General features: G+C 44.7%; 1 protein-coding gene across 1 annotated transcript; it reads right to left on the minus strand.

The window, feature by feature from the left end:
• Positions 1 to 635: 635 nt before the first annotated feature.
• On the minus strand, positions 636 to 21,855 carry LOC310858113 (BTB/POZ domain-containing protein 10-like). The gene is made up of 8 exons (XM_083764177.1): positions 21,698 to 21,855; positions 13,614 to 13,831; positions 12,525 to 12,855; positions 11,851 to 11,953; positions 7,076 to 7,196; positions 5,351 to 5,548; positions 3,331 to 3,441; positions 636 to 2,826 (listed from the first exon to the last, which is right to left on the minus strand). The coding sequence occupies exons 2-8, from the start codon at positions 13,771 to 13,773 to the stop codon at positions 2,132 to 2,134; spliced, it is 1,719 nt and encodes a 572-aa protein (XP_083620303.1). The 5' UTR covers positions 13,774 to 13,831; positions 21,698 to 21,855; the 3' UTR covers positions 636 to 2,131.
• Between the last annotated feature and the right edge of the window lie 1,352 nt (positions 21,856 to 23,207).

Here is a 23,207-nt window from a genome sequence, read left to right on the forward strand (position 1 = left end):
GGTTATTTTCCAACCTACTGGTGAAAATTCGCCAGTATTACAATTTCAATCTTTTTCTCTCTCTTTTTCTTTTTTTGAGGCTGTAGACTGTAAAGGCTGCAGCAGAGGTGCAGGAAAAGGCAATGTGGCATTCTGCCTCTCATGAGGAAGAGGCGAGTTCCCGGGCTCTAGGAGGACAGAGGGGTAGTTCCCGGGCTCTAGGAGAACAGAGGGGTAGTTCCCGGGCTCTAGGAGAACAGAGGGTAGTTCCCGGGCTCTAGGAGAACAGAGGGTAGTTCCCGGGCTCTAGGAGAACAGAGGGGTAGTTCCCGGGCTCTAGGAGGACAGAGGGGTAGTTCCCGGGCTCTAGGAGAACAGAGGGTAGTTCCCGGGCTCTAGGAGAACAGAGGGTAGTTCCCGGGCTCTAGGAGAACAGAGGGGTAGTTCCCGGGCTCTAGGAGAACAGAGGGGTAGTTCCCGGGCTCTAGGAGAACAGAGGGGTAGTTCCCGGGCTCTAGGAGAACAGAGGGGTAGTTCCCGGGCTCTAGGAGAACAGAGGGGTAGTTCCCGGGCTCTAGGAGAACAGAGGGTAGTTCCCGGGCTCTAGGAGAACAGAGGGGTAGTTCCCGGGCTCTAGGAGAACAGAGGGGTAGTTCCCGGGCTCTAGGAGAACAGAGGGGTAGTTCCCGGGCTCTAGGAGAACAGAGGGGTAGTTCCCGGGCTCTAGGAGAACAGAGGGGTAGTTCCCGGGCTCTAGGAGGACAGAGGGGTAGTTCCCGGGCTCTAGGAGGACAGAGGGGTAGTTCCCGGGCTCTAGGAGAACAGAGGGGTAGTTCCCGGGCTCTAGGAGAACAGAGGGGTAGTTCCCGGGCTCTAGGAGAACAGAGGGGTAGTTCCCGGGCTCTAGGAGAATAGAGGGGTAGTTCCCGGGCTCTAGGAGAACAGAGGGGTGGCGACTGTGGGCGGGGTGCAGTGTCCATTCCAAACTCTATACCAGTGGTTTTCAACCAGTGGGCCGGCCGGGGACCAGCAGTGGTCCTTCAGGGGGTTCCAACATCCAGGTGGTCCACAACTAAATGATGAGTTGGTAACCAAATGGACCCTTTAATATAGATCTTTAACTCTTGAGATCGTAAAAATGAAACCAAATGCAAGAGTTAAATTATTGTTAAACATCAAATTACCTAATTTACAAGAAATCTACACAAAGAGAATGTAGAATAATTGTTATTTTGATCAACGTTTGCCTGTTATCTCTCCTAATGGTACCACATCAATATACAGCATGGAAATGTGGACAAAATCTTATCTAATAACAACAGATTCAAAGTTTGGGGTCTGAAAGGATAAATCTTAAATGGTGGTCCGTGGCTCAAATGCTTTAAAAAAAAAAATGGGCCTCGATATGAAAAAGGTTGAAAACCACTGCTCTATACCACGCGCTGTAATTGGCCACTGGCCAGTAGCCACTTTGAGTGGCAGTCGGGGGGGAAACGCTCTTGCCAGAACATGGTTTATACTATTCTGTGCCTATTGGGTGGCAACTCCAACGGCCCCGAGTCGGCTAAGCGAAACTTCGCAACTTCGACGCGGCAACTCGCTCACTTTAGCTCACTCGGTGGTGGCTCAAGTTCGCTTGAGACGGCGGGCCTCCGTCGCGGTCTAGTCCATAGTTACACGTTATTTAATCTTATCTTGGGTCTAGTCCGCAGACTCCGCAGTTGTTGTCGGCGAGAGGAACTTCCGCGTTGGCCACAGAAGCGGGCCGTGGTTATATTAAAGCACAAGCTGTATAGAGTTTAGAATGTTGCGGTGGTGGAAAGTAACCAAGACATTTACTTTAAGTACTGTACTTAAGTTGAGGTATTTGTACTGTACTGTCAAATCGGTACTTTTACTCGCAATGCCTCATGTTGTGAGCTTTTAGATCTGCTATTTTCAAAAGATTTTTTATACAATTGAAAACTTTAAATGGCACAGTCTGCATAATGAGTACTTTTACTTTTAGTACATTTTGACACCAATACTTTTTGTACTTTGTAACAGCGAAGTTGCAATATTGATACTTTTACTTGGGAGTACTTTTTCCACCACTGGCGTGGGGTGGGGTGGGGGTAAAAAGGTGCAGGGAGAGGTCGACAGACAGCCAGTCTCATGCAGAAGGTGATGGTGTGTCTGGTGGTGGGTCCGGGGGCTCATACTGGTGTCTGGACTGAACAGAGGAGTCCTTGTTGCTGCTGCTGCTGGGCTGATTGAGGCTGCTGCCCTGTTGTAGCTGCTGATTGCTGAGCACCTGATTGTGTGAGGAGGGCTGGCCGGGGGGGGCGGGGCTCGGGTCAACTTGACCCTGCGGCGGAGGTTGGAGTTGGAGTTGGCTGGCGTTGTCGACGTGCCCCTGCATCTGCTGATGGCCGACGACGACGCCGTCATGAGGCCCCTGCTGGGCCTGATTATTGACACCGTCGTGAGCCTGTTGGGGCTGTTGTTGGGGGCCGACGATAACGTCTTGCGGCGCCTGCGCTGCTGCTGCCGCCGGCTGGTGGCTGTTGTCGTTGTTGGGACTCTGTTGTTGTTGTTGTTGGGGCGGCTGGTGTCCGGGCAGCGTGTCCAGCTCGTCCACCTGCCCCGGAGGGTGCATGTCCACCAGCTGGTCCTGAGGTATGTCCGCGGCGGCAGCGGCCAGGTTGGTGGTGGACTTGGACTTGACGCACTGGAAGTCCACGTGGCGGCTCTTCCCTTCCTCCTTCTCCCAGGACATGCGGATGAACGGACGCTGCACGTAGTTGTAGATGACCTCCGGGCGGCTTCCCGGGCGCCGCTTCACCTTCTCCTTGTAGGTGGGGTAGCCTGTGGCGAGGGCAGAGGTCAAATAAAGTTAGCTATATAAACTGGTCCATACCCGTTTTGGGGATCGGTCATTTTCGCTGTAGTCCAAATCCAGATCACGTTTTTTTTTTGGCTGCCGGAGGTTGGCGGGGGGGCATCGTTGTACGCACAAACAGGGCAACTGAGAATCCTTTAACCCATTCTGACCTGAGATCAGATTCATGCGAGGTTTCCACTGGACACACACTGGTCTGATTAACCCATTCTGACCTGAGATCAGATTCTAGAAATGTCAGTCGCTCTTCGATTTTTCAAAAATAGCAGACCTACAAGCTCGTATCGCGCCACCGAGCTTGTAGATCTGCTATTTTTCAATAGCTAAAGCATAACATGATGCCGACACCAAAATGGGTGCCCGTTCAGAATGGGTTAAATCAATGGCTGACACTTGCTTCTTTAAATACCTTTCATAAAAATATATTGTGTATTACAGTACATACCATGTTATTACAAGCTTATCCATACCTTCTATCCCCAGGCGGATCTTTTTCAGTCCTCTGTCCTTCAGCACTGACTTGGCCACATCTCTGTTCTCGATGTACTTGAAGAAGCGGTACAGCTTGGTGCTGTAGATAACTGTTGACGACCAAGGACACGGAGAACGTGAGAAAACATGGAATACAAAACACCAGCAATATTGAACATCTACTTCAATTAGAGTACTCGAGAAATATTGAACATCTACTTCAATTAGAGTACCATTATAATTTTATACTAGTATACATAAACACTATGTATAGAGGGTATGCGCACACATGCATAAAGTGAGTGGCAAAGTGAGTTTAACATTGTTTAATGCAATCAGATAGGACTTTTCTGTTTAGATGTATGGACTGTCATTCTGTCAAGGCCAGAAAGTAGTTTGTTACCACTCTGTAGGCATTCACACATAACCTCCGGGTGTGATGATGTCACATGCATAGCCTCAATAGACAGATCATTTATATAGAGATACTGTAGTGTCACACACACACACACACACACACACACACACACACACACACACACACACACACACACACACACACACACACACACACACACACACACACACACACACACACACACATCTATTTGCAATAGTACTCTTGAATTGATAGTACAAAAGGGGGCACAGTCAGAGGTGCATCAGGCAGCAGAGCCCAGAAAAGTGGTTCCACTTGTGCTTATAAATCTTTCATGAGTCTCTCTGTTGTCATTTGTGATTCTATTGCCGTAATTCGCCACAAGGTTATAAAACAAATATGGGCTCTTGGACTCTTGGAGAGCCATGGGATGTTGCAACGTCAGTTCCTATTCCAGGTAAGAGGAAAGCAGGTCAGGACAGACTGTAATAACATGGGAACGATGTCTCTCCTGCCTTGCACTCTGCTGCATTAAGACCTGGAAAGTCCTGGTTCCGTTGAATAATTGTTTGAATAAGTGTGCTTAAACAGAATAATAAAATCACACCCGTGTGAACCGAGTGTTGTAAATCCCCCCCCCCCCCCCCTCTCTCTATCATTAGCAGGCAACAGTGCAGCACTAGCTCTCTCCCTCTCTCTGTGTTTTTAGCACAACAGAGCCACTTTTGCTACTCATTGGCACTGGTGCTCACAGTCACACACAAACAAACATGGACACACGGTTGACACGGACATTGCTGTTCCTTGGCGTGGTTGCACCACTCAAAAAAAAAAAGAAATAAAACTATTAACTACTAATCATTACAAGTGGCTCTTATTTTGATGAGGAAGTCAGAGCACAGGAAGTCTGTTTCAGTTGTAAACAAGCTACGATGACAGTTTTGTTAAACTGAAAGGGAACGTTATGGTGAGCTGTCAAAGTGCTAGACACCACATTAGCGGACCATATTTAAATATGAAAACCATGCATCTGCCAGTTAAACAATGTAGGCTACACACGTTGGAATTACTTAAACATGGAACCTGCAGCATTAGGTGAGTAATTCATTGTATATGTGTTGGACGAATGTGGTTGTGCTAATGACAAACGGACACCTGCTGCTAAAGGGATCCTCCTGCTGCTTAATGTTACAAATACACTGTGTAGCTTTGCATCTTTTGCAACTGCCCGTGTGAACGCAGCATAACGTTGTGGCAGAATCGAAACATCCGTTGGTTTTCATTTTACGCTCTCAAGAGTTAACCCATTCTGACCGGGCACCCATTTTGGTGTCAGCATCATGTTATGCTTTAGCTATTGAAAAATAGCAGATCTACAAGCTCATATCGCGCCACCGAGTGGCGCGATACGAGCTTGTAGGTCTGCTATTTTTGAAAAATCGAAGACACTTTTAGAATCTGATCTCAGGTCAGAATGGGTTAAGGGTCCATTTTGTTACCAACTGTCCATCATTTAGCTGGGGACCACCTGGAACCCCCTCAAGGACCACTGGTGGTCCCTGAAAACCACTGTTATAAGAAATAGTATGGGTAATAATAATGAGTAATAATAATTAAGCGTAATAAAAATAATGGCTCACTCTGCGAATACTCCTCGCCCATCTGGGGCGGGTACTCCTCGTCCCAGTCGACCACGTCGTCGTCGGTCAGCACCACCACGTGACACTCCCTCTCTCCGCTCTGGGCGCTGGCCACCATGAGAGGCAGCACCATGTCCTCCAGATAGCACTCGAACTGACCACGGGCGCCATCGTTGGACAGCTCGTGCATCAGGGCGCCTGGAAATCAAATCAAATCTCATGACTGATCCACTGTGTCCCAATCTGTGATGTTGTCGTTTCCTAAAATAAACTCAACAAAGGATGGACAGTGACGGTATCATACCAAAAACCTACGTTGCTGCTACAGTACATACAACAGACCAGTTGAACAAATCACAGATTGAGGCTTTGAGCTTTAACCTTTTATAAACATCAGATTTATCTTTGGCTAATTAGGCTTTGTAAACAGGGCAGATTTCACAAATAACGTAAATGAGAAGGATATGACTGCTATGCCTAATAGCTTACTTAAAAGGAAATGTGGAAATGAGCAGATCTACAAGCTCAAGTGCAACTCATTGTGAGCCTGTGGATAAACCTAACCTTAACCCATGTCTAACCAATGACTAGTCTAAACTAAGTATACACCCCGAGTGAAAAGTGATATACTTAGTACTTAGTTTAGACTAGTCATTGGTTAGACATGATGGGTTAAGGTTAGGTTTGCTGCCCCGTGGGAGGTTAGGTTTAGGGTGAGGGTTTGAGATAGCTTGTAGTTGTAGGACTAATGACTACCGGTAGTCTAAACCAAAAACTGTCTAAACTAAGTACTGCACCCGACACTTGGCAGTTATATAATGGGAACAAAAGAACCTGTGTCACATTCCGCCCCTCTTGACTCTGACGATGCAGTTTACCAGATCAAATTAAAATATTTACAGTATACAGGCATTATACAGAATCATTGTAGGAGTAATGATGCCAATAATTAAGACAAATGAAAGACACAATTGTAGATATAAGTTTTTGCTTCCAAATGTGATTAGATAGCATTTTACTGTAATGATTGTGATCAGGACAACACAAAGGAAGAGTACTTAGAAAGAAGGACAAGAACAACTAGTACAACTACTAGTAGCTGTGGCGTGTTTATGGGCTGCTACTGTACCACATACTGTAGCAAAGAATCAGATCTCACAGCTAATCATGATTCATGACCTACTTAGAGCTCAGTGCACACATAACACAGTCACACACAGCAGCTAGTAGCTAGCCAAGACAGCCTCCCACACGCACACACAGAGCACTACACACCTGTAACCCACTGTGACAACATTATGTTTACATGAAACGCAATGCTGTGGCGAACGCAACGACACGCAAACAACATCAGCATTAAACAGCCAGCTGTGTCTACATGAGGAATAGGCCGCGCGGTCGACCGGTCGGTTTGTTTGGTCACGCGGACTGAAGCTATTCTTAGCTTCACGTGGGGGGGGGGACTACACACCAACATGACAGGTCAATCACATGATGAGTCCATCTCTAGCGGCGGACGGAGCTCAAGTGCGTGTCTCACAGTCCACACTCGCCATTACTGTCATGATACAAGTGTGTTGCTCACCAGAGAGAGACAAATCTACAAGCTCGCAACGCGTCGCGATTCAGCATGACTAGCACAGGTCTCTCCACGCCCACCACGACCACATGAACAACAGATAAAACAGCAGCAGCATGGAATGTGTCTCTATTAGCGGTACTCACTGAGATCTCGGCACTTGATGGTGCTGTAGTTGAAGGAGATGCAGAGGTAGTCACATGCCTCCCTCAGCTCGGGAATAGAAACGCCATCAGGGCAGCGGATTATCCCCGACTTGTAGTAATCCTGCCATTGCAATAGCAGGCACACACACATGCACATATATACACACACACACACACACACACACACACACAGCCGGTCACGCGCACATGCAGGCACAGGGGGAGAACAAACAATACGCCATTATTGAAGCTGCTCTGCTCACATACAGGCGCCAAATAAGAGAGAAAGTCTGTGTGAGTGTGTGTGTGTGTGTGTGTGTGTGTGTGTGTGTGTGGGTGTGTGTGTGCGCACGTGCGAGAGAGCGCAGTGGAGAGGAGGAGAGGGAATGGTGATGAAAGCTAAAGCCAACGTCACTTCCTCCGCCTCTGCACAGCAACCCTTACGGGTCAATTTTCACACCATTAACACTGCACGCCCCCCTGATGTTCTCTTCTTGAAGTACTTGATCATAAACATATATGAAATAAGATGTGCTACTTGTGCTAAAAACAAAGTAATCGATAGAATAATGACTAGGACAACAATCAATGGTTACAGCCTGACTGAACTGAAAGCATTATTCAGCCCTGTGGTGAATCACACTACACCCCTTCATCACACTACACCCCTACATCACACTACACCCCTACATCACACTACACCCCTACATCACACTACACCCCTACTGAACTGAAAGCATTATTCAGCCCTGTGGTGAATCACACTACACCCCTTCATCACACTACACCCCTACATCACACTACACCCCTACATCACACTACACCCCTACATCACACTACACCCCTACTGAACTGAAAGCATTATTCAGCCCTGTGGTGAATCACACTACACCCCTACATCAAGAGTCCAATGAGAAGGGCTGTCAGCCTCCCCAGATCACACTACTCAGAGCTCCAGACAACAACTGACCCAGCGTCAATATTAAAAACCTCTAATGAAAACACACCGATAGATGTCAGACCTGACAACATATACACACACAAATCTTACCATGAGATGTAGTTTATAAGTAAAGAACGTCGGTTTCAGAACCAGTGCGGTTCCGAACCTTGGTGCTTTTTGTGAACCGGTCGCGAACCGGCTGCATTTCCACCAGATTGAACCCTGGTTCATTTGGTGGCGCTATTGTACCTAAACACAAAATGTTGAAAAGGAGGAGGATCCGTCATACCCGCAGACACCCCGAGGGCGTTGCACAACACAAACCGATGTAAACAGTATCCACGAGGTTGTGATGTTACAGTAGGGTTATAAGTTATTACAACCATCAGATACGCCCCGCAGGCCTCAGCTGGATTCTGGATCGCGATGCATCCGTACATTTGGATCATTTCATGTTTGCGTTGGCAATGTAAACGTATTTTTGTTCCCTGCATGCTTTCAAGATGGTTAATCGCATAGAATATCTGCGAGTGTTCGTGCTGTTAATGCAGACATTTATTGTTATCCAAAAAACCTGTATGGATCAACAGCTGGTTTGCAGGTCTATGTCCCAATGCCCCATCGATGATGTCATAATAGGGAAAGGCCTTTTATAGCTCTATGATCATAGCCCGCTCCACTTTTGGCATCGCGGTAATCCGATTTGAGTTTCTTTAGTTTATTGATTATTTGCTCTGCCGTTCGAGTGAACCCAGCTTTTGCCAACTCTTCTACCAATGGCGAATATAATTTGGCCTCTCTCTGCGTACTCTCCAACTTCTCCTGAAACTCAGGAGATGCCCATACAGACAACAAACACTCTTTGAAGACAGATTAAAAAAAAAATGTTACTGTTATGTTATCTTGCGTGTGTCTGCGTCCTTCCCAAGTTCCAACCTACTGACACACCCACGTATATCGTCTCGGTTCACAAAGCGCTGCGTGCAATTACAAAGCTGAACCACCGTTTTGTGGTTCACATTGGGAACGAACGTTTATGGTTCTGAACCAACTCATTTCCAGTGGAAACACTCTGAACTGGTTCAATATCTGGCTGGAAGAAAGAACCGAACCGGATCAAACCCCGGTGGAAAAAGGGCCAGAGTGACGTGTTGTGATTATTGCTATTTTATTTTTATAATTTTTTTCATCTCAAATAATTGTGATTTAATAGGCGATGATTGATAATTGTGAGAGGCCTAGATGTATTGAAACCATACCATGAAGGACAGAAGGAACAGACGTGAAGACAACAGGGAGGGAGAAAGGGAAGCAGGTGCTGGCGCGTTGCATGGCATTAGCAGCCAATTCCTGGGTGTCTGCCATGTGCAACAATATCGCGGTAGAGTGCACACATTACGTGCACGGCAACACGACCACATGTCATAATCCCAGGAACAGAGCCGACTGTACCCACACAGTGTGCCTGTAAAAAATAAATCCCCGCTTAAAATGTTCCCCCTTTTTCACCCCCAATTTAGTAGTAATTCCAGCTACTGTATCTAGGAGTGCCAGTGGTATTGAAAAAAACACAATTAATTATCACACAAACAAGAATTAATCACATAGTGATATAATGGTCAGGTGAAAGAAGCGCTGTCTACGTTGTGTTCTCCCCCCCATATTAGTATGATTATTGTTTAATTAGTAACGTGTATGTTTGTGTGTCATAACCTTGTGCTTCGCGGCCGTTTGCATGCGCTGTCACCGTTGTGCGCTGTCTCCGTTGTGTTCTCTCCACCCCGCCATATTAGCATGATTATTATTTTAGTAACGTGTATGCAGTGGCATTTGGTGTGAACTATATCGAGTGACGTTCTAACATTGCAAACGTGTCTTCCCCATCAAGCCCTGAGTGTCTTCACTGTCTCAGACAGACAGCCAATCATGAGGTTGTTGCCACTTGCAAGCGGAGTAATATGGTTGCCAGTGTTGCCAGAAATAAGCTAACCAACCTCCAAAAACCAGGAAAGCAACTGTGGAAAAATAAACAATCCAAGTTTTGCTGGAAATAAGCGGACTTGGCAACCCTGCCTGGAGTCGACCAGAGCCAGAGTTACGCAAACTCTGTTTAATTCATGGGGCCAGGCCAATGGTGGCTCTTCTACAGTACATAGACTTCTATTGAATGGGGACAACGAATGGGGACTACCGGAAGTAGTTTTCTGCCCCCCTCAAAACTCTTCTATTAGAGTCGACTAGGTGGCGAACACCTACATTTTCAGGGTGATCATTTGGTCAGGTCGTCACCTGACCAAAAATTTAGATTAACGATTGAATTGTGTTTTTGGCATTGGAAATTGGAACATTATGAATAGAAATTACAATTCTGTTTGCCTTTTAGAAAAAAGTGCACAGGGCAGATATGACAAATAACTGAATACATCAAGAAATTACAGGCATTTCTTATACATTTTACACTTAAAAGAAATAGTGGAAATAGCTGATCTACTAGACCACAATGCGGTAAGCTTGTAGATCTGCTATTTCTGCTTTTTTTTATGTATGAACATTTTTCAACATGGAAACGATGACAAAAATAATTGCGATTATCTCAAACAATTGCAATTAGGCGATTATGTAATAATTGTGATACCGATAACCCTAGCCTGCTACTAGCTGCTCACCTGCCAGTGAGGAGGCTCCACTGGGAGGAACACCCGATTCCTCATCATACAAAACCACTGCCAAGTTGCCCTTGACCACCAAACCCGTTGGGAGTGCAGCGACGAAAAAACGCTCTCCCTCCTCAGAATACCCTCTACAACATAAATAAAACATGGCTCCGTGCCATCAGCGTCGTAATGCGGCAACACACGCAGTGGGAGAGGACAGAGGGAATCGGAATGGTGTGCATCATGCCTCCCAGGATGAGGTGAAATAAAAAAGGGCATATTGTATAGCACTGGTTCTCTCAACATGGTCTGGGGAGCCCCATGGGTCATTGGGGGGGCAACAGGGGGGTCTGCAGCTAAATTATTGATAGTTAGGCCCAGGCCGTGGCGTAACGGTCTGGGCACCGGACTGGTAATCCAGTCGCAGTGTGCCGCGGGTTCGACTCCCGAACCCGACACGGCCTTTACTGCATGTCATCCCCCCATCTCTCTCCCGTTTCCTGTCAGCCTACTGTCTGTCCCTTAAAAAAAAATCAATAAAAAAAAAAAGAAAAAATAAAAAAATTATTGATAGTTAGGAAATAGGAACCAAGTGTAGGCCTAGAGCATCTGCTGTGAATAGAAGTAAAATACGCCTCATTCCTTCCCTGGTGGAGTGTTGTACCCATGATAGCCCCTCCTCTGCCTCTGGGAATAGATTTTACTGCGATGATGAGGAGTGCTTCTGACCAAAATTTTTAAGTGTCCATTTTTTTATCTACAGCGATATATCACAAAACCATTTATGACTATTTTTATAGCACAATTTCATGTAAAATGACTTTGCAACACCGAAAGATGCACACTGAAAGAAGGAACCCCTTTTGGTGTTTTAAACATTATGTTATAATTTAGCCATTGAAAAATAGCAGATCTACAATCTCATAGCACACCACCGAGTGGCGCACTGGCGCACTATAAACTTGTAGGTCTGCTATTTTTTTTAAATCTTTAAAATGTGCCTCAAATCTTTCCGAAAATTGTCATGATTAAGATTAAGATTTAATTTCGACGTCAGGCCTGAATGGGTGGTCTACTCTAAACCGTATCAAATCGGGGGTCTCATAATAACAGTAGGTACGAGAGAAGGAGTGGGACCCTCCTGGTCTCTCCGAGGACAGTATTGGAGCAGATCTTACCAGGATGGCTCTGAAGACCGTGCTGCTGATGCCATCTGCCACCTCAAACTCTCCCTTCTCGTTGGGCCGAGTGAAGTTGTAGTCCCGACCAGAACCAAACATTCTGCAAAACACACACAAAATGAATTTAGGGAACCATACAAGTACTACCAATAGCCTCTCATATGATTGATACATGTCCATAGTGTGAGCATATGTAAACCCGTCCATTCTTATGCCTTGAAATGTATTTTTATGCCTTATGTAGCTCTTTGAATTGCCTTGCCTTCAGTGTGACAATAGATGGTATGGGCTTTAGTTATCTTCAGTTCAACCTGGACTGGATTCATACCCCCGATGTATGAATGAATTAACCATTGTAAAGCACTTTGAGTATGCATACAAAAGCGCTATGAAAATGCAATCCATGTCGTTATAGATTTTATATTCAAAATCTAATAAAACTCTTGCCTTGACTAATTTAATAATTAAATTAAATAAAAAATAATTAAGAACCGGAAGTGATATAATAATATACCAGAAAACAGATCAATGACAATGTCGCGTCGAAAACCCTAAAAACGAAAGAAGATAGTCTAAAACAAAGCTTAAACATTTTGGTAAAACATTCCTCATTCCTCCTCATACTAACAGACGCCACACCACCGATATAGCTCTGCTATCCCAGTCCTTACCGGCCTAGCATGGTGTTGGGCTGAGCTGTGAAGATGGCGGGGTCCACCACAAACCGCGTGTTGTCCACAATGAGCGTCACCCTCTCTCCGGTCCGCAACACGCCGCGAGGAGACCCCTCTTTGGTGCCGAGGTCGTACACGTAGATCATGTCACAGTTGGCCCCGTGGCCCAGCACCTTGGCGTGGGGGTCACACCCGGGAGCGCCCAGGGGTCGGGCAAAGTGTCCCCCGACCATCATGGCTCCCCCCATCGGGGAACAGGGCAGGGACACCCTGGGAGGACGGGGACTGGACGATCTGGATGAAGAACCGCCGTCGCCTCGTTCACGATCTAGATGTGAAAGAAGAGTTTAGATGTGACATAATAACACCGCCACAAGCATGTATGTGGTCCGACAAGATGTGCACATGTGTATATGCAGGGCTGTCACGATTAATAATTGAGAACTTTTAATAATAATGGCATTCGGTCATTTCGGGGAACTCAGGTTTTGTGCGGGTAACGGTTCTCATATTCATTATCATAGGCGGTTCTGTTCGGGCTGCGGTTCCGACAACCTCAGTGCTTTTGGGGCTCGGAGCCAGAATTCTAATAATAGCAGCGGGTCTTCACGGGTCCAAATTAGACCCATGAAGACCTCTACTCTATACTTTCATCGGGGGAAAAACGTGTGTCACTGCGATGTTCCGTTCTTTAGTTATTGGCAGTTGAATATAGCTTGTTTTCACCAAAAACGCTGTCTGGGAACAGAAAGCTCAGATTTATTTATATTTTCTATAAATCCTATAATATTAAGACCGATTCCCTTCAATGGCTCCTATAAAAGGGGTTCCAAATGGACCGTTGCAGCTCTGTAACTCTGAGAGTGTACAAATGGAGCCAAAAGGGTTATGATGGTCCTTGAAATCAAAAAGTTTGAGAACCACCATTGTAATAGTGTAGCAGATGACGTCCATATACAGTATCAGCTCTTCTGGAAAAACGGTTCCAAATGTGATGGATATCAGTTCCCCCAAACCTATATTCTTGACACCCATCTCTTTCTATTTTCCTCCTTTTCACCTCCCCTGTCTGTCTCGCCTCCTCACCGTATTGCCGCGTGGGGGAAGTGACGTTCCTGATGCAGGGGGTGAGCTGGCCCTCTCCCCTCTCGTGGGAGGAGTCCCGGGATCGATCGCTGGAGCGCCGCCGCTGCTCCCGGTAATGCTCCGCCCCTCCTCCTCCTCCGCCAGCACCGTACATACTCATAGCGCCGAGCCGGCGCCGTTGCTCACAGTCCAACACTGACAGACCACACTTCTGCTCACTGTCGGGACAGAGGATAAGACCACACACACATTTAATTGACCAGTAAAACGGGTCGGACAGCATGACCAATCAAAGTGAGATTGTGACATTTGTGCAACAGGGCAACATGATGCACTGAGAAGAACATAGCTAGATGTAGTGGACTAGGTCAGCGCTCTTCATCAACCAGTGGTCCCCAACTTAACGACGGACAGTTGGTAACCAAATGTACCCTTGTAGATCTTTAACCTTTGAATGTCTCAGTTAAATTATTGTTAAACATTTGCATTACGTAATTTACAAGAAGTCTACAAATGGTAAATGGTGCATTTATATAGCACCTTTATCCAAGGCACTTTACATAGATTGTGCAATACATTTAAAACACACATTCATTCATACACCGATGGCGGCGGAAACCATGCAACCTGCTCATCAGAGTCTTGCTCAAGGAAAGGACACTAACTCTGGGGGAACCTTGCGGTTCTCATCCGGCCACTCTAACCCTGAGCCACTGCTGCCCCGTGGCAAACAATTAGTTTGCCTGTTTTATCCCTTCCATGGTACCAAGTACCAACATCAATACAGCATGGAATTGTGGACAAAATCTTATCCGAACGACAAAATAATAATTCTTGGGTCTGAGAGGCAAAATCTCATCAAATGGTGGTTCGTGGCTCAAATGCTGAATAAATAATGATCGTTGATATTGAAAAGGGTTAAAAACCACTGGACTAGGTGCATTGCATGCACAGCCATAAATACGACAACACATAGTGCTCAGCACTTTTTTGCGTGCTGGACCGTGGCGAAAGTCTGCAGTCAACTCATGCGAAGCGTGGTGGAGCGGAGGGCTGCAGCACAAAAGCCAGCCAGCCAACCGCCCCACTGCAGCAGTTGGAACACACGCGTCGTACACCATCCATTAGTGTGTGTATCCATGTGAATCCAAGGAAAGGAGTTGAGTTGAATGCTTAGGACGAAGGCTTCAGTTGACCCGTTTATTTTTTGCTCCATACAATACATTCTACTCTGTTGACTGACAGGTAAAAGCATACACCTCATCTCTCGAGTCCTGACTCCCAAAGACACAACTGCAGGCCTGTTGTTTTCTAGTCTCTCTTTTTGAATAGCCACACACACACACACACACACACACACACACACACACTTTAGTGAGTCTAATAATGTTGATAATTTAGTAGGCCTGGCTGTCACAATTACAAACTTAAGTTGACGATTAAATGTCACACAAATAAATAAAAAACGTTTTTTTGCATTGAACATTGGAATGTTAGAATTTGTATTTCGGTTTGCCTTTTAGGCTTTGTAATCGCAAATAGCAAATCACAAATAGACACATTTAATCATTTTGAATAATTGTTTCTTCCAACAAATTTACAAAATAGCGGAAATACTTGCAAGCTTACAACACAACGTGACGTGTTGTAATCTTTTAGCTCTGCCATTTCTGATTTATTATTATAATTTTTTTAACGTATGGAACATTTCCAACATGGAAATGATTGACGATTATGCAAAAATAATTGTGATTATCTCAAATAATTGTGATTTGGCGAGTTAATAATTGTGACAGGCATAGACATCACAGTGGTGAGAGGCAAGAAAGGGGGAGCACACAGAAGGGCGAGCACCTGCACTGAAACCCTGCCAGGACATGGTGACTAATTGTTGCAGTAACTGGTTGAGCCAAAAGGACATTGTCCGTGGTCTTCAGTCTAGCGGTCATAAAAACCAAGATATAGGGCTGAAAGTATCGATTATCCCATCAATAAAAAAAGAATTAAATGTACAAATATGGCTTGGCTTTGTAGATTGTATACGTTTTTTTTTAAAGCACCATTACATCACAGAAAAAAGGGACAAGCACTACAGGATGGAGGTGTCAGTTGGTGTGTTGTCGTGTATGCACTGTGACCTTGAAGTATACGGTCAATGCCATGTAGTATATCTCTGACATCGGGAAGAAACAACCTATTAACCTTCATTTTTCAGGAAATTAAATATATATACATTTTTCTGGAAATTAAGAAAACCTTGTATTTTTATAACAAAGAAAGCAATACTGCCTCATAAGAGTTGGCATTGAGGCCTGGGCCGCGGCTGAGCGGTCCAGACACCTAGGCCGGTAATCCAGCCTGACAGCATGTCACGGGTTCGAGACCTGAGCCCTTTGCCACATGTCTTCCCCCATTTCTCTCCCCCTTTCCTGTCACATTACTGTACCCTATCAGGCGCTGGGGCGCCTGATGGAGGGGAAAGAAACTAGTTGGAAGGAACTGGTTGGAATAACGCGTTCCTTCCACGCACTACGTCCGGCCGGGGAAACTCCCCCCTGTCAGGTGTAAAGGAGTAACTTGGACACTCAGGCATGAAGGAAGCATGAGATCAAGTCCGTTGCTCTCCCATAATATATGGGAGAGCACTCCCATATAATATATGGGAGAGCACTCCCATATAATATATGGGAGAGCACTCCCATATATGGGGGCTAGTTTGGCGGAGGGTGTGTAGAGCCCAGGATCACATTAGATAATTGACACAGGGGTGAAAAATGGGTTACAAAATCGTGGGATAAAATATATAAAAAATAAATAAATAATAAAGGCAAAAACGCCAAAAATATATATCTTTAAGAGTTGCCATTGTGACTTTGACTTTTTGCTTGCATGAGAGGGAGAGCGGTGGTGGAGTTAGCTGCTTTAGAAGACAGTTTGGGGGTCCAATGGAGTTAATAGGTTTTGTCCGAAGCGCTTTTTAATACTTTTCATTGGTTCAATATGTTTTTGAACACATTGAGTGCCAGGGTTTATATTCTTTAATCCATGTTTTGATCCGATCGAATTGTTAGCTGCCGCTCATTAGCATAACAGTCAAAGTGGGACAGACTTGCACTCTTATGTGCTGCTTTTAATGGCCTGTATCTACAAATTGGCGCAATGAATGTCGTTTCTGGTGTCGTTTCTTCACCACAGACCGAGAGAACAACCGGTCAAGACACCACACACAGTATTTTGTCATTGTAACATCCGGTTACGGATATTTGGCTCTTCAAAATAAGGGTTGCACACGATAAAACCCAATGCGCGATAGATAGATTAATCAATCCTGGCTGTCAAACGGTTAAGACGAGCAAACTCGTCATGAGCGCCCTGCGTAATTAATTTATAGGACGAGTATACCCATCCTTAGGATCCAAAGTGTTAACCAACACTCAGACGTAAAGGGTGTTCAATAGCATTGATTTATGGGGGGGAAAAAAGAGGGGAAAAAAAGATTTAGTTAGTTTGTTTCCTCCCGACATCAACGATATGGATGATGGTTACCATAGTTTTCAACCGCAACACAGAACAAACTTATTTTTCATCATCATGCTTGTGTTTCTGATGGCTTGGCTACGCTACCAAATAATAAAACAAATTAATACATGTGTGGTACAGCCTCATTGACTGGTACATATACAACATTGATGGATCATTTTTGCTCAGCAAATTAAACTGGCACTAACTCAATAACATCCATAATGGACGGCGTAGTACTCACTGCTGAATTATAAATCTTGAGTCTTATGTGAGATGCCAGTTCAATTATTATTAGGTTATGTATGTTTTGGCAGAGTTTCAAAAGCTTGTAATGAGAAACGTACTTCTGTGGAAATTGTGGATACTTTGCTTGGCAGGATTACCGATTTACAGATCTGATTGGTTGACTGACAGACAGCATCGCAGCTTGCAGAGGATGTGGCAAGGCCACAGAACATTTGACAAGACTTAGCCCGTCAACAAGGAAGTCCACAATAACTTCAACATCTGGCATGTCTGGCAGACTACACTGCCTGGATTAAAAAATACAATCCTTCCTCTTCGATGTCTCCCTTTTGACTGATACCCGTCCATTCAAACTCTAGACGGGCCTGCGCCAAAGATATTAGTGAAGCTGTGCCTGGCAGCTGGCGAAAACTAGAGTTCTCAACAGCCCCGGAAATTAAGGCCCGCCATTACCTGGGCCCTCATCAAACCCTGTACACTCAAGACACTGCCACCGCTGCCACCCTTAGATCTCCATATTTGGAGCTGACCTGTTCTGACATGTTGATCTGACCTCAAACGATAATCAAACACTGTACACTCAAGACACGCTCCATATATGGCCACTGGCCAGTACAGAATTCATTCCATGTGTTGATCTGACCCCCCCATGCCAAAGCACCGGCGCTCGCCCAGTCGCCCAGCAGTCTGCCGTCACCCAGGCGGATGCGTGCACGCGACTTCGCCGCTTCTAGCCCTCAGGGCGTCTATACACAGTATAATACCGTATATTGTTCTGTTGGAAGCTTGCAATTAATGTTAGCATACAGATTAAAAGAACAAGTTCCGATTATTTAAATATATAAATTAAATGAGAGCTTGTTTGTGTATTTGCTAATGTAGCAGCATGCTCACAATGCAGCTGCATACTTATTGGTTATGTCCTTGAAAACTGGGGTCATGATACTGTAACAGCTGGGCGCCGCGCCCCCCCCCCCCCCACACACACACACACACACACACCAGGTTAACTACGGTCAGGCATACGATAAACAAAGAAGACATGCGCCTTAGCCTACATTGTACAACTACAATTACTGTATGTACAGTATGTGGAATAAGACTCCAACACATACTAGGTATTTCATATAAATATGTTTGTCGGTTCTAGTCCATTATGTGCCACATTCAAATACTGTGGTGTGTGTGTGTGTGTGTGTGTGTGTGTGTGTGTATAATGTTCACATAATGTAAAAACAACACAGCACAGTTATGTTTTATCTGCATTGAGAGGACTGTGGTGCAAAATCTGCCAATGTGGTGGAAAATGGAATCATAAAAACCAATGCACATCTTCCTTCCTTCCAGCCAGCCAGTCATTGGCTAGATCAGCCTCCTCTAGCTGTCTGCCAGGCCAGCAGGGATGAGGGGAACAAAGGAACTGAGGAGGCAATATTTCTCTTAAGGCAGCTCCTCTCATCTTTCACACAGCGATGCAAATCCACAGCGCCAGGGTTTTTCAGAATGATTGAATAGACCGAAATATTGGCAGCTTGTTTGACATTTCGTGCAGGTAATACCCCCACCACCACCAAGCAAACACCATGCACCCCCCTTGAATATCAGGTTTTTCCCCCTTCGGTTAAATAGGTCAGTGGCTCTATCCTCACTGTAAGTCAGAAAATACAAATAAAGGCCTAGAGCAAAGATGATTTTCTGTGTGTGAGTCTGCCACGCCATCTAGGTCACACAAAAAGTCAGACAAAGAGTGGTGGTGGTGTGTACTTGAAGTCTATAAAAAGCATAGGGTGAAAGCCCCGTTACTTAAGGAAGAGGTCCCATCTATTATTTAGGGCTGCTGACACACTGCTACACTGATGAGCAAAGAGAAGCTGGTAAAGTGCAAATGTCTGGGCTTAAATCCAGCTAAAAGGATCCAAAATAAAAAGGACACTCAAATGGCAAAATTATTACAATTAAATGCAGTTAATGTAATTATATAATACATTCAATTAGGTACTGCAAAATGGTGATGGAAGTGAGATGATGATAACAAGAATAATACTAGCATTATTAGGTATTTCCATCGTTATTATCAGAGAACACATCCACAGAGCGCAGAGTCGTGCACCTACCAGTCGGTGGTATCAGTATCACCGGGCAAACTAAAGACAAAGCAGCACGGGATGAGCTGCGCGATGACAGCGGCACAAAGGGCTGCTGCTCCTCCGAACAAAGCAGACTTGCCAGCACGTTCAGCATCCTCGCTCATTACTTTCCAACTTCAGCATTATTTCACTCACACATCACACACTATACCTAACGCAGGCACTTGACTTGACTCACACGATGCGGTTAAAAAGAAAACCATAAAAAACACAGCATCCATCCATCCACCGAAAGGAAAGAGGTATACTGGTTGTGAGGATGTTGACAGACGGTGTCTCTCTCTCAGTAGAGGCGACAGAACGAAAGAGACCGCGCGCACAACACCACGCGAATCATCTCACGACGGGGGCGAGAAAATATGAATGGCCGCGTGCTCGACTAGACCCAATACAGCCACGGAGTGGAATATATTAGACTAGACAGGCGTGAACGTACGCGCACGCCACGCACGCACGGTCGGACGGAGCTGCTGCCCAGTCTATCCGAAGAACTATCCGACCTTCACCTTCTCAACTGTCCCGGTTCCTCTCAAACCCGGGTCCGCATACACAGTAACACAGTAAAATCCGGAGTGATCATTTAACTCGGACATTGTACAAATGCAACCAAATGGACCTATAGGCAGCGTCAATTTAATTGGTTATGTTGGCATGTGGCACACAGCAATATCAAGTATAAACGGGTGAGTCAACACAACACTGACCATTCCATATATGACATTGTATGTCACTTTGCAACAATATATCCAAATGTTTTTAAATAATCATTACAGTATTAAACACGGATGGGATGATAAGCATCACATTTGTGTCCCGGCGAGAGCACATGAAAGCAATGTCGCATTTGTGACACTAGAGGACACCATTACACAATATGTGGTAATACAGCCCTGGCTAAATAGCCAGACTGACGTCTGTCAGTCTGGCTATTAAGAAGGATTTAAATAAAATAAAAATATATATATTATCATCCTCGACCCCTTGGACATTGGCTATCCACAGGTCTTTTACAAAACACCATACCTTCAAGAGAAATACAGAGATAAGCTATATGAATTTAATGTTTAACGTTGTAACGTGATTAGCATACCATGCATTGCCAACGGAAAGACGGGGAAACAATGCATACGGTATATGGGGAGCAGTTTGGTTGAAATAAAGAGAATACGGGAAGAAAACGTATCGTGTGCGGACAGTCGCTTTTCCCCCTGAAATAATACATATATATCTCATAATTTCAGCTTGATTTGAGTATGTGCTACAGCTACACCACCCACGATGATACATGATTTATGTCAGGTGAAATATCCTGATGTTTTCAAGGCTAAATCATTATCTTATGCCTTATGGACGTAAATAGATCATGTATGGGATTAGGAAGCAGATGGCTGTGTGTCATGGCCGCTCTATATACCATAGTACCAGTTCATAAAGCATTAGTTGTTGCTCTCATAAGACTCATATGATAAATTAGTGTCCACTTTTATCCACGGTTTAGTGATCATGCCTAAATTGCCTATAGCAGACACTACTGCAGTATAGCCTACATATTCAGGCTCAAACATGGACATCTGATTGTATACACAAGTCAGTCACTGACAGGACCGTCTATGTATAGGCCTAATCGTACTGGGTTTTTTTTGCCAACTGTAAAGTATTCAATCAATCACACTAAATTAGGCCTACAGACATGAGCGGGAAGGCGTAATTACTTTAGTGAGAAAGCAATTTCCCTGTAGTTAAATAAATACACCCGTCCATCCATGTTTCCAACTTACGGTATGTAAAACCTAGTTCTGGTCGCAGAGCAAACCCATTCCTCTGACAATTACATTTGACCACCAAGAGAACCATTCCAGAGAAAAATAATGGGGGTTTGACTTTTGACTTGCTAATAATATCTCCGTTTAGAACCTAAACCTAGCCACATTTGCTTGTAGGCATTATGGTAGCCATTTTTTATTTATTTCGACAGCCCCGTAGTCGCAATTTAATACACACAGTACATACATAAACAACACTCAAATGATAAATGATTAACTGATTGATGATTAACTACTCACTCAGTATCCGTGAGCTAGTAATATTAGCTCAAATATAGCTAGCATGGCTCAATTGGCTACACAACAAAGAACATGAACCGGTTGTGTGTGTGTGTTTTTTTTTTACCTCTTTTCTGCTCACATGCTGATATGTAAACGTTATCCGGTAAACTAGCCGTAAACAAGCACTTGGATAATGCAGCTTGTTTACAACGAGGATCCACTAAACTGTTGGTATTTTCCAGAGTAACTTGTAGCTCACACACGGAGCGACCAGCTGCTCCTTTGTTTTGGTTTGAAAGCTGACTTCATGATGGAACACATCCTGTGTTGCCAGGTTTTGCGAGAGAAACAAGCAAGCAACCAAGGGTGTGAAAACGAGCCCAAAAGAAGCGAGCCCATCGCTCTTTACCTTTAAACATGGAAATTCAATTAAAACATTATAGGCTATTTGATAATAGGGGGGGGGGGGGGTCCCTGGTAGCCTGCTGGCATGGCCAGGCTAATATCACTGCAGTCTGCAGATATTGGTCTGGCACTTTGGTATATTCCATAAAAAATGTCTCACTTTGAATAATGGGCTCTGATTGGTCACCCACGGCCACAACTCTGGGATGAGCGAAATGAAATTCAAACTGAGGAGTGCCAGACCAATGTATGCCACCATTACCAAAATTTGGAACGCCCTACCAACAGTCATTAAGACATGTGAATCCCTAGACTCCTTCAAAACAGCTCTCAACGGGCACCTACGGATGGCTACAATTCGAAACTGGCCCCAGTAAATTCTGAATCTCCCACCCACCCTTTTTTCCTCTCACTATATATATATATATTTGTTCCCTTTTTACCTCCTCTATGATGATTTCCTGTTTTTGGCTATATAGAAGTGTATATTTGTAGTAGTTTCTAAATGTTATGGTGAATTGAAAATGGTGAACCCTCTTGTAAACAAGTGTAACTTTATGGTGTTGTCCACTCACAGTTGACAGTTTTTGTATTGAGTTGTGAGCTATTTGAAATCATGTACTGTAATTCTGCAAACTGTTAATAAATACCTCAATCAATCAATCAATGAGATTTTCTTTTTCCCTGTGGCAGTTGTTTGGTTTCCAGGCTAGGTCCCTGGGCCTGCCATGGCCCCTGACATAAAATATTTTCATATGGGGGTCGACTCCACTCCACAGACAAATATATATTAGTAATGTCGGGGGTACTTGATAATGATTTGAAAATCAAACACTGGTTTGGTTTCAAGTACGAGTAAACGAAAAACAAGTCCAAAGTCGCATATAATAAGCGGACATGGCAACACTAAACACATCGCGAGATTTGCTACATTCGGAGTTAACCGCAGAGGGGCGGGTTCTGGTTGTAACTTGTGGCCAATCATTGCAAATGATGCCATTTAGGAGTGACTGGAAGCAGTGTGGAAGATCTGGTACTCACAGCGGCATTGGAATATAAGCGACTGGTGGTGGTGGTCCCTTCAGCTTGAAGCTTCAAACACGTAAACGTTCTCAAAACAAAATGTGTATGTGTAAATGATCATCGACTACTTTCATCAGCTATTTGATATATTGATCTATACAAGCTGCACAACACCTGTTCGTGTGAACTGCTTTATCTTAAAAAAA

The sequence above is a fragment of the Protomyctophum parallelum genome (assembly GCF_964188405.1).
Source record: "Protomyctophum parallelum genome assembly, chromosome: 4".
Lineage (NCBI taxonomy): Eukaryota > Metazoa > Chordata > Actinopteri > Myctophiformes > Myctophidae > Protomyctophum > Protomyctophum parallelum.

Excerpts from the sequence above, each read along its gene's own strand:
- LOC310858113 (XM_083764177.1), bottom strand. The coding sequence starts at position 13,773 with ATGAGTATGTACGGTGCTGGCGGAGGAGGAGGAGGGGCGGAGCATTAC. Across the intron at positions 11,954-12,524 it reads CCCAACACCATGCTAGGCCG|AATGTTTGGTTCTGGTCGGG; the intron begins GTAAGGACTGGG and ends TGTGTTTTGCAG. Across the intron at positions 2,827-3,330 it reads GATCCGCCTGGGGATAGAAG|GCTACCCCACCTACAAGGAG; the intron begins GTATGGATAAGC and ends CCCTCGCCACAG.